The sequence below is a fragment of the Calypte anna genome, chromosome 4A, assembly GCF_003957555.1.
Source record: "Calypte anna isolate BGI_N300 chromosome 4A, bCalAnn1_v1.p, whole genome shotgun sequence".
In the NCBI taxonomy this organism is placed as follows: domain Eukaryota; kingdom Metazoa; phylum Chordata; class Aves; order Apodiformes; family Trochilidae; genus Calypte; species Calypte anna.
Genome location: NC_044248.1, coordinates 9,959,650 through 9,972,546, shown reverse-complemented (window position 1 = coordinate 9,972,546; position 12,897 = coordinate 9,959,650). Strand labels below are relative to the sequence as shown.

Here is a 12,897-nt window from a genome sequence, read left to right as displayed (position 1 = left end):
AATAGCTATTACATTAGAAGATAAACCTTCAGTTTAGCAAAATCTTCATACACACTTATATCACCAGTTAAGATGATATTCTCCAGCACAGTATATCTTGTTCACAGACGATAATTTCGGTTCTATGTGAGGAAGAAGGGTAGATTTATTATTTTAGTTTCTTCCAATTCTTTATTTCAACATCCTCAAACAGGTCACAAATTCACAGTCTGCATCACTGCATTCATCCCTACTTAACATGTTTTATTGATGTTATCTTTTCATCATTTTTGAGCCATATATCATCATCTTCCTCAAGTTGTTTAAGCATCATTAGAGGATAATGTGTCCCAAATAATTCCCTGCACACAGTCTGCTCAGTTCTTCCTCAAGGCTCTGGACCCTGTAGAATGTTATCTCCTTAAGAACAATGTTTACTGCACTGAATCTCAGAATTTTGTGTGTTTATATATTTTACTTTTCTTTTTTATCTATAGTTAATGAGAACCATTAAGATCATGTCAACTGAATAGCATATTCTACTTGCTCATCTGTTTAAAAAATAGGGAAGAGCCTTAAAGACTTCTCCACTGCTCAGTTTTTCACAGGCATGTGTGTATTTCTCATAAAATGTTTATCAAAAGTTTCTGTGACAATTCAGTAAAGTATTTCTATTTTGGAAAAAGATCACTAGAAGATATGTGCTTGCACTTTTGTGTTGTCACCTAGTCTCCGTATCTTACTTCTTACCTCTGGCTGATTAGAAATATTGAGGATGAGGGCCCAAAGATCAGCTCGGAGTGCTGTTGGACTTCCCTGACGAACATATTGCTGAGCTGCAGCACTATCTTGCTCTGCTAAAACTTTAAGAAACAAAGTCAGTAATGAACTGATGTAGTTTCAGACATCCAAAATTTACCAAAGAATGAAGTATTTTAACTTTTAACTTTACAAATTGATTTACCATGCTGCAAGCATTAGCTAATCAAAATATATAAAAGATTTAGTTTCTGTGGTGCAATTTTGAGAAAGTTCCCTGGGAAACAAGGCACTTGATAATAATAAAGAAGGCTGTATTACCTTCTGTCTTAAAGTAGGATTTTGTATCTATATTCTTAGTATGCATCTATGACTGTATCAAGTCTAGCTGCAGTTAGTAGGATGGCACCAAGTGGAACCAGCAACCAGATATGGCCACAAAAACTCCTGTTTATCTATGAGTGGTATCTAACTTTGAATAGATCAACATTTACTCTGGGGGGGGGTTTTGTGTCTTCCCCATTTTTGTGTTAACTATACAAATATCTTCACATAAGTGTGGGACAAGAATTTTCCATTTCTGAGGGTACTGTCACATTCTTTCATTACTGGTTTATGTACACTGGAAGATAAAGACTTTCTTTCTCAAAAGATTTGCTTTTCCATCAGATTAACATAAAACAATAACTCTTCTGCTGACAGCTTTCTTCCGAAAAGACTGGGATTCATTTCAAGTGTCCAGAAGTGCTTATATTATTGTTTCTGACTGAAACACAGATTATTAAAAAGTAGGTTTGTTGCTTGGATTTTACAAAATACAACAAAGAAAATTCCCCAGACCTAATATAAAAGCAAAATCGATACAATAGCAGCAAACAAAGTCACAACCAGCACCCAACAGAGCATGCAGTAGGATTCCTACTGAATTAACTAAGATTTCAGTTTAGGGTTAAAACTCTTAACTTACATGTGTACAAAACTTTTTGTCTTTACATATAGGAAAAGCTAAGACAACCTCTGTAACACAGGTTGCACTACGCAGGAGACAAGGAACAAGAATTACTTTGTGGACTTGAATGACTGGCTCAGGAAGTCTGGCTGGGGAGATATTTGGAAGAGCAGGAAAGAACAAAAGAGATGGATGGTGCACTGAGTCACTCTTGTAACATAAAACAAATGGTAAGAGATACAAGTAGGACTGCAAAAGAGTGAGTAAGGAGGGTCACTGTTTTGAAACTGCAATAAAAAAAAAAGAGATTAAGGACTTTAGGTACGGCACCCACTTTGTTTTTTTTCTTGTATGGTGATAATGTTTTGCAGGAATCACAAGAGACAGTAACGAGCTGATATTGATGGATTTCAAACATTCCTTGTACATTTCTTCTTTAACTTGAGTTAATAAATGTTTATATCTTTTATGTTTCCCATTTCTTTGTAGATTACTTCTGAATCCACAAAAACCCGTGAGCTTCTTCAGGAAAAGCAGTTTAGAGAGACAAATGAGTGTATTTTCCAGGGTGGCTAAGTACTGGAATATTTCACAAATTCTGCAGTTGCAAATAACAGAGACTGCTCTGATGCACAGGAGTAAACCCCACCACACTAAATAGAACTGCACGTGCAGAGAAGGGAGTGCAGAGTATTTTGATTTCAAAATGAAATTTAGTAGTGGCACAAGTTAAGTTATCACTAAAAAGTTATGTCTCTATGCTTCCTGTTTAATGAACTATCTGGTAGCTACTGGTAGACTGCAAAGGCTTGCTTTTCTGTCTCTGTCTAAATGACAATGGTATTGCTGACTATGCTTTTACTAGTCTGCCTAAACTGTTAGAATTCTGAAAGGTATAAATAATTGAGATAAAAATTTACTAAATGTATTTTTAACTACTCATGGTTTATGACAGATGAAAACAGATCCATACCTTTCTGTCCAACACGGACATGTTCATTTTCAAAGAACTCTAGAATATAAAGATAAAAGAATGGCAAAAATTAAATAATAATAATAAAAAAATATCCCAGCTCATAATGTATTTTGTATTTTTACTACACACTGCTACATTCACCTGATTTTTACAGATGTGACTAAAAATTATCCTGAATCAGCACTCAGTGCTCTTTTTCAAAAACTAAGAAACTAAGAAATATTCCTTGTCTGAAAGACAAAAGTACCGAAGTAGAATTATACTACATGAACCTAGACTTCAGTTAGGCAAGCTTCCATTTAAAAAGAAAAATCAATTGATACTCTAATGTTTTTCATTTGTACATGGAAAGACCATTTAAAATGTGTTTCTACAGGAGCAAATGCATACACAGAAACCCAACAGAAATCAGTCATTATTTAGGCTACTGGATATAATTATATGGATAATTCCTATAATATTTTCCTAAAGATAGTAATTTAGAAGATGTCTGTACAGATGCCTGTCAGTTGGCTAAACATTTATTGAATTTTTTTTATTTTTGGAGACAGGCAATTTTGTTCTCTATATTCTGAAGTGTTCAAACACATTGAAATAAATACATTTTCAACTTCAGCTGATGACTTTAAAGCTCCTCCAAATTTGACCCTTCATATTTGCAACATTTTCTATCATTAGCTATATTTTACTAGGAAAATCACTACAATCACAGAAAAATAAATTCTGGTTTACAATGGAAAAAATACACAAATTACTCGAGAATTGCAAAGTATTCTACATATTAGGGTTCACTTAAATGACTGAAGCACAGCATTAGCTAACCAGGAGGCACTTGTGCTGAATCATCAATACCCAGCTGTCCTATATTTAAGCTTAGTTCACTGAATTCTTCTTTCTGAAAAGAAACAAAACCATAAAACAGTAATTAACAACATTTAATTCTCTAAATCACTAGAAATTTCTTCAGAAAGGCTTAATACCAATATTTTCTAAATTAAACACAGTTCTTTTGAAAGCATATATACGAAATATGAGATCAGGTTTTTAAAGAGCAGAATCTCATCAATTTTTCCCCTACTTTTAGATACAGGCCCCAGTTTTCATGTCACCATGTCATGAGCTACATTGAAATGTAATAAAACAGTGAATAAAAGATTAGGTTAAGGATAACTAATTCCTAGCAACTGCCCAACTCAGATGCAAGTTTTATCTACTAGCATAAAATCCTCAAGAGACTTATCAGTGAAGTTTTATCAAGAGCTCTCCTATTTTTGAACTACATATTAGTACCCAATTATTTCCTTTCATGTACAATCTGACAATAAAGGGATTTAAAATTATTTTGACAAAAAAATTAAAGCTGATTGTCAGCTTACTGACCATGCACAGTGTCAAATATAACTGCAGAACTAAGAAAAACTGCATATGAAAAGTTTCCATGAAAAGAAAAAATAGTGAATAACACAAAAAGAAGTATATTTTGGGCCCAAATCAAAGCTGTGTAGTATAAAATGAAAACTTTCCTACTGGCAGGTAATTTACTGTTTGTTTTACTTTTCATTAAAAAGGTATTTTCATAAATTTTATAATGTCCTGCACCTTGACTATATATTTAGATTGACGTTCAATTTAAAAAGGAGAAACCATTACATGTATATTATATTCAGCAACATATAATTCAGCTTTCATTACTGTTTAGAATCTTATTCATTAGCAAGGCAAAATAATTCTTACAGAAATGCCCTGGCAAGAAAAAAAAAGAAATACTTACCAATTCTGGAATATCTTTAACTTTTAGAGGAACCTGAATTAGCCCCAGATGATTTCTGAAACTGGGCTGTTCTCCATTTTCATAATTTGGGTTTCGAAGATTCATCAGTACCTTAAAAATTGTATCACTGTCATTCCTTGCCTATATTCAGATGTTTACATAAAGAATTCTTCCTAATATGATCAGTCTTACGAATAGTATATCCAACATAAAATCATTTCCTGGGACTATCATACATATATAGGCCAAAATTATCAAATTACATCCCAACATTTTCAAAATTAAAAAGGAGACAAATTTTTAAGGAAGTTAACATTCTACGTTGAAAAGTAAGCTCAAGAATTAAAATAAAAAAGAAACAGAAATACTTTTTGATATATGAGATTGTTTCTGACTACATAGTAGCATCTTAACTAAAATTCACTTCTTCATCAAAACCATTTGAAGACCAAGAACATATTTCTGATTACTACAATATCCAGCATATTCTTCAAAATTCTGAAAGAATTTTTATTCATATTCTTACAGTAGCTTTCAGTCAAAGCTCTACATAATTTGCTACTAAAATAATTTATTACTAAATAACAATACATAAAAACATATTCTTCTTTTAAGAAAAAGGTAAATAAATTACACAACTGAAAGCCTAAAGTAAGGATATAATGTAAGCAATCAGAAATCATAATGTCAAGATAAGTGACTGATATATAAAGGAATTTATAGTCTCCTACATACTCTTATTCCATGGGCATAGATTTTGATATTATAATATTGAACTGTCAAGAATTCTTTCTGAGTTTCCAGCTCTTATGAAATTCTTCCACAACACCCCACCACTACAACTGTCAATCTTGTTAAGTATTCTAACAGCACATAGACTCATTGTTGGACTTGCAAATTAAAAAAAAATTAATAAAAGAAACTGCAAACTCTGGAAAGATAGCAGTATAAAAGCAAAATAAAAGGTAATTGCATAAGGCTAAAACAAAGATGGATTTGTTTACAGACTCAAGATTAAATATACAACTTGAGTATTAGTGCACTGATGAAAAACAGAAGAAATTAAAAATTTCCAATATTATTATCACTAACTGAAAAGGAAGAGCTCTTTAGAAATATAATATAATTAATAAAAGGTGTATTGTGTATATGCAGCCACAATTCATAACCATGAAGCAATTCACATTTAAGTAAGAATTACTATAAAATTCCTCTACCACTACGAAAGACATCCTAATAAACTTGCACTGAGTCCCACTGAACCATTAATTGTGATAATTCAGGATTAGAAGATCATCTTAGCTGTCCAAGCTCTAGTTTAAATTAAAAAAAAAAAAAGACAATGGCCTAAAACACATGCCAAATTTCACTTACTTTTATAAAGGACAAATTGTCTGAAATACACTTAATTATTTTCCCCACTTCACATAAAACACTAAAATGGATGCAAGTAAATGGCTGAGTCATTGTTTTATAAATGCTTACCTCAAGAAAATCTTTAGGTGCATAAACAGGACGGAAGAGACTCAGATCTGAAACAGGATTTCAGAGATGCTGTGTTAAAACCAAGAGATAAAAACCCCACACAATCTTCCCATACGTGTAACACAACCTAGCAATTTCAATAACATTTTAGAGCAAAGGCTAAAACAACATGAAAACAGATGTGATTGCTACAGCCACCACATATTTTCCAAGATTATACTGCTGTTAATGCCTTAATTTTGTAACCCCCAAGTAAGAAACCAGGAGTCATAGGAAACTTTTACTTTTTCCATATTGAACCATTCTTAAACATGGGAGGTATGATATTCAAAAAGAGGTTGAAGGTTTTTTTAACAACATAGGTTATTGAATTAAACATACCACTGACAAATAAAAAATAGCTACTAGTCATAAACAATCCATGAAAAGTGTTGGCACTGCAGCACCTTTGCAAAATCATTTCTTTCAAGGAACTTGGATATGAACTAATCAGGGCAACTAGCCTTGTTCTCCCAAGGAATAATTTATACCACTGACTATTCTGTGCAAGTGTTATTTTTATCTTTTGCTTATAAAACATCTGAGATTAATTACCCATAGTTCTGGATATTTTCTTTCTATCAGCCTAAGCTTACACTAAGAGGAGCTGTGCCCTTGCTGTACCAGTCTCTAAAGCACTGGAATGAGGAGCATTATACCATAACTTCTCAGTAAGGATTAGCACAGTTAGTACAGGAACTTAAAACAAAATAGCAATGAAATGAATATTTATTTATGTATTACCAACGACAAAAAAAGATGGAAAACAATCTACCTTGAAGAGATTATGTTAATCTTTGACTGCTAAATAAGATGCATCTGCCCTTTTTCTATGTACAAACATAAATTCAGTTGACCTTACCTGGCTCATCCGTTCCCATTTCATTCCATTTATTAAGCAGTTCTTTCTGTTCACTTACAGGCCTCTGAAAGGCACAACAAAGTAACTCTTCTTTTTTTAACAGAATGAGTAAAACCATGCCCATTTCAAATATATAAATTAATGTAACATTTTAAAAGAAAGACAGCACTAACAACACAGGTTTCTTTTGCTTACAAATTATGCCTAGCCTGAAGGTATGTTATATTGTAGAAACTCCCACTGCAAGATAAAAAGGTGCCCATTAAATATTTTCATGTGTTTAATAATGAATATTAGGATATTTAGTAGTCAGTTTCATATTAGTGAGGATATACTGCCTGTTGCATAGAGCTGTTGGACTTTGTCATAAAATTGCTGTCCCTGGTACAGTCATGAAAAGCAAACAGAGCTGCATGATGAGCTTGCGTGATGAACCACAGAGGTTCTGCTGCCCAGCATAGGCACATAGCAGGAGAAAGATGAGGAACAAAGCATGCTAACACTACTCCCCAGTTCCATCATCCTTAAAATTAAAGCCTCTAAATCAATAAAACAAAACAAAACAGAGCAGAACAGATGACAAACAAAATTAGCAATGTCCCAGTATCTCTCTCTCCTAAAGGACCAGTTTGAGTACAGCTCTCTCCAGTACACAAAGTGCTGTGGACTTTTGTACACACCATGCAGCTAAAAGGTGTACAGATGAGTTTCCACACAAAAACCCCTCTTACTAAGGGCAATGAATGTAGCAATTAACTTTCCTACGTGCTGCTCCCTTAAGAGGCTAATTACTGCAACAGCTAAGAGGAAGATAAACTTACACACTTCCTCCAAGCTGAGCGGATGTATACATGGAGTTACCCATGAAAATTATTCTGTATTAAAATTATCTGGCTTACAGCTTTGCAGCTCTCAACAACCATGTGTAAAATGAACATTACAACAACAAGTGTGCGAGGTGAGGCTTAATTTAAAAAGAAAAAAAAAAAGTCTGTTTGGCAACAGAAAGTTAAAAAAACCATTACCTTCTGTGCTAGTGGTATGCTGAGTTCTGTGCACATGCTGTTTAGACTCTTTAGAATTCGTTTTTCCCAGCTTCCCTAAAACACAGAAAAAATTCCCGTTATGCAGAATTTCTTTTTCCTCCAATTGCATTTATCATGCAATAAGCAGCTTTTTAAAATCATATATAAGAAAGGATAGCAAGAGTCACTGACTGACATCTGACACAAACATTAAGGAATATGTGCTTTTCCCAGTGAAAACAACAGAGTAAACACATTTCATTATTTATACCACAAGAACAGCACATATAGTTTTTCACATTTCAGATCTCCAAAATGCATGTATGTCACAATTACTGATTTTTACATATGCCTAATGATCAAGCTTCCTCATATATATCAACATTTAGCATTTTTTCCAAATTATTATAAGCAGAACAATCACCTATGTACAAAGAATGCCTTCTTCACTTTGTGACCTGAAGAGACTGCAAATCATTCTCCACAAGAGGTATCTTAGATATAATCAAAAGTTGAGAAATCTAAAAAAATATAATGTTAAAAAAATAGTTCTAAAATAATGCACAGAAAACAGTTCTCTAATCAAAGAGAAAACCAGAAGTAGCAAATGGACAGCTTAAAGAGCAGATTCCTCTGCCTATTGTATTAGACTTCAAACTTACCATATGGTGCCTAATCCATGGATAATTTCTCTGAAGTTAATGACAACTAGTATTGACTGCCTAGTTAACTGACTTAGGATTTTGCCTCTGTGATTACAGCAGCACTGTTGGGTTTTATATTTAATTTAGTTTTCTGTGGATGATGAGTCAGGCTCCCAAATGAATGCAAAGACTCCTCTTAATGTCATTTAGCTCTATTTATTGTGTGTAATTTGCTCTAGACACAAATTCTACAACAGTTAGTTACTGCCTAACCACGTTACTCACACTTAAAATTCTGTCCATAAGAGGCTGTAATTTATTAGGCAGGAAGCAAATTCAGGGAAGAGCAGATGTTCAAATGTTTAAAAAAAATAAAAAATATATCTTGTCTATAATTCTTTCAGTTCAGCTTCCATATACAAGATCCTCTCATCACATTTTCCATCAAATGAAATAGCTACCTTTCACCAGAAACTTCTCCTCACAGTCAAGCCACTCCTTCACGTTCTCTTGCATAAATAAAATGCATCGAAGGAAAATTATAAGGAATGTTTCCCAAATGGCAGTGTTTTTAAATAAAAATATTACACAGAATATTATTAATATAACACGCTACAAATTGGTTATTGTCACAAGGAAGGATGGTGTAGAGCACCTACAGTACCCTGTTTTGCTGAGAAGTTGTGGTTTATTGCTAGAAGAAATGAGAACTGAGAGAGCAAGATGACTACTAAGCAATATTGGATAAGCAAGTGAAAGCAGAAAATACAGAGGTATTAGTAGCAGTTCAAAAAAAATGAAGTGAAATCATAAAGATCAAATTTTAAGCAAAGAAGGAAGGAAAGAAGGGAAGGAAAGAAGGGAAGGAAAGAAGGGAAAAGGGAGATGATGGATATGCTCCAAGATATGAAAGCTATGAAGAAGCACAGAGGAGACAGATGGCAGCTTTGCAAGACCAAGAGCCAGCTCACTGCAAAGAGCTTTGGTGTGACTGACACCTGCCAGAGCAGACATTAACCCTCTTACTTCAGTGGGGATGCATCACAGTAGTAAAAAAATCACTTGTGGGTACTCATGAACTGTTCCATAATTCAGCCTGCAAGACTGACTAGAAAAAGTTTCTCAAATAAAAGTGACCAAGTCAAACCCAAAGTGGGGGTTCCACAGCCTCTCCAAGCAAGATGCCCTCCCCTTTCCTCAGCAGAGCAGTTTGCTGCACTGAGCAGAAACAGAATGTGGTATCCTTGACTGAAATAAAAGCCAGAGGAGGAATTCATGAACACATTTCATTGATGTGAACAATAAATTTTCCAAGATGATTCCTCTAATTTTCTGAAGAAATTTAACATTAAAAAAAACCCCCATTGCTAGGGTTCCTGTGGTTACAATGATAATCAGTAAAATATTTGGAACTGAGGAAGGCAGTAATACAATTTGGTAACATTTCAAACATGGAATTTATCTTATCCTGTAGCAAAGTCATTTATAAACTTTAACTGCAGTTAAATGAAACTGGGTGGACAACAAAAAAACTAAACAGCAATATGTCACAACTGCATAAAATAGCCAGGATTAGTTAGCTTTTTCCATAGTAGTGAATCCTAAAATTCTTTCTTCTAGAAGACTAGACAGAAATGTGATTCTTTCAGATTGTACCTAGTGAGACCTACTCTCTGGGTAGAATTCAAGGTATCTGGACACACATTTCCTTTGGTACATTTTCTGTAATCAAAACCTGTACATTTCAAAAAGAAAAGAAATAGAGAAATTACGTTGCTAAGCTTCTTGTTCTAATGCTTATGAACTTTTCATTTGACCTCTGATAAAAGGCATAATTTAGGACACAAGAAACCAATTAAATACATGATCTAAAAGAGATCCAAATATCCCCAACTCCATCTTCTGTAATAAGAAACAGACATTCATTGAGAAATAATAAAAATGTTATAAAATTTATGTTGCCTTTGATACTTCTCAGGAAAAACACCATTTTGCTTTATCAATTATTTAAGCACTGATGTCTACTGTGTTAATGAGAATTAGAAACTAGGCAAGGTGAATTTACTATTGAAGGAGGCTTAAGTAGTTTCTTCATCAGTCTCAGCATTAGAATATGTAGTATTGCCATGTTGATTTTTTCAGAGTCCATCAGCCCTTTTCAAGAAAAAAAAAAGTAAATAATTTAGCCAGTTTTGGTCAAGTTTTTGTTTCTCAACCAGTTTTGCTGATAGCCCCAAAATTCTTTTCCAACTGTTGTGATGCTAGAAGAAAAATAAGGTGGAAAAAATCTAACTATGAATAAAAAAAAAATAGCCTTCTACCTTCAGAACATTAATTATAATTTTCGATACCTAATGGAAGTGAATTGGTAAGCTTCCACTTTTATTTTTCTCCCAAGTGGTATTTACATTTTATTTTATTTGCAAATATTTTAAACAAAAAAACAAAATCACAGAAACACTGACTCCATAAGCTTTTCACACTGTTTATTGTTCTTTAATTGGAAAGAGTAACAAAAGAAAACCTAGCTGTGGCTCAGCTGATCTGATCATGATTGTTTTCTTATGGACCTACAGCTGTAGATTTGTGCATCTTGCAAACCAAAAGCTCACGTGTACCTCAGGGGTTTTAGAAAATATAACTTTAAATTCCTAACTGCGCATTTATCGCAATTTCACAATCCTCACCCTTTATCAATATTTCTGACTGGAAAGTATTCATATGCCTTTACTGAAGAGTTGTATTTCAACAAAGCATTTGAAAGAGGACTAGTTTTGTCTGGAATAGAGTTAATTTACTTCACAGTAGCTGGTGTGGTTCTGTGTTTTGGATTTGTGACCATAATGGGGTTGGTTGCCACAGCACTGCTTTAGCTGTTGCTGACCAGTGGGTACAAAGAGCATCAAGGCCTTTTCTGTTCCTCATGCTGCCTGGGGGTGCCCAAGAAGTTGGGAGGGGGCTGAGCAAAGGGATATGCTACATTGTGTGGCAGCATGCTCTAAAAGCTGGGAGAAAGGAGGAGGAAGAGGGGATGTTTGGAGTTAAGGTCTTCCCAAGGAACCTTTATGCATCACAAAGTCCTGCTTCCCTGGAGATGCCTCAACAGCTGCTTGCCAAGAGGAAGGAGTGAATAAATTCCTATTTTGTTTTGCTGGCATGCACAGCTTTTGCTTTACCTATTGTCTTTATCTGCCTCTATCACAAGTTCTCTTACTTTTAGCCTTCCAATTCTCTTCTCCATGCCACTGGAGGGAGGGAGTGAGCAGCTGAGCTGCCTACTGGGATGAACCCACCCCACAGGATTTGGATGCACAATATTCTTCAAAATAGGGCTATGAACTTTTGAAACCAGTAAAGATAGGACTTTGCCTACTCATTCCTAAACTATTAGAAAAAAAGTCCTTTCCACATAGAGCTAAAAATATGGGCTACCATATGCATTGTATACACTTTTAAAAAATAATAAGCAATGAAACTGGTTTAGAAAAACACAGATACATCTCTGTGGTTTTCACATTAGCAAACTGATGAGTGATTATTTTCAGGCAGTAAATTGTGGCATTGCATTTCACATCACAGCATGAAAATTGTCTAATACAATCTTTGTCCCCAAATGCTGAAGACTGAAACTCAGGGCAGCAAGAAAAGACTTACTGGAATATGTAACAATATGATTGAAAAATTAACACAATTTGTTGACCACCTTATAAAAGAATACTGAAATATATTTCTAGGCACAGCTGAGTTAAATACAATTTTATCCTTATCTCAGATATTTTGTTTAGATCATATTTTGGAAGTTGGTTTTTTTATATACATATTATGTGGATTTTTTAAAATGCCAAATGGCATATATTGGTGAAAGAAACTAAAACCAGCAAAGCATAAATATTTTTTTTGCCGACACCAAAAATCCTCATTTAATCTTTTATAGTTCAGTTTATCTTATTCTCCTTCAATATGCCTTAAGCTCCTTAGGTCTATACTTTTCATCTTCCTTTCATATTTCTAAGTTCTAAATATATCACTTCTTCATAAAGAGCTCACTGCCTCTGCAGCTTGTTGTCTTCCACTGCAAAGCTGCCTGCCAGAGTCACTTCATAACAATATTTTTGTAACCCTAAGTGCAATGGCCTATAGATACATTTTTGCTTCTTCCCAACAAAATCAAAATCTCCTTCTTGAGGTATTTCAAGCTACTGTACAACATTCACCTACCTGCCACTATATCCTCCTTCTTTCATGGAGAATTCTTTTGTATGTATGCAAAATGTCACATATACAACATTATTATCAACTTCATTACAATTACAAATTTGTGGATTTCCTAACATATAAAACCTAGAAATTGTACAGCAACATTACAGAGAGTAAACCTCAAATAGTCTAATCAAAGACTTGACAGAAA

At 34.0% G+C, this 12,897-nt stretch overlaps 1 protein-coding gene across 5 annotated transcripts in view; it reads right to left on the bottom strand.

Annotated features, from left to right (window-relative positions):
* The window catches only part of TBC1D19 (TBC1 domain family member 19), a 43,839-nt gene that overhangs the window by 17,998 nt on the left and 12,944 nt on the right, over positions 1-12,897 (bottom strand). For all 5 annotated transcript variants that reach the window (XM_030449753.1, XM_030449757.1, XM_008490622.2 and 2 more), the window contains 7 exons: positions 7,846-7,920; positions 6,821-6,884; positions 5,920-5,966; positions 4,435-4,545; positions 3,486-3,558; positions 2,661-2,699; positions 730-842 (listed from right to left, as the gene is read on the bottom strand). In XM_030449753.1, the coding sequence (XP_030305613.1) occupies positions 730-842; positions 2,661-2,699; positions 3,486-3,558; positions 4,435-4,545; positions 5,920-5,966; positions 6,821-6,884; positions 7,846-7,920 (522 nt within the window). The remainder of the gene's footprint in view (positions 1-729; positions 843-2,660; positions 2,700-3,485; positions 3,559-4,434; positions 4,546-5,919; positions 5,967-6,820; positions 6,885-7,845; positions 7,921-12,897) is intronic.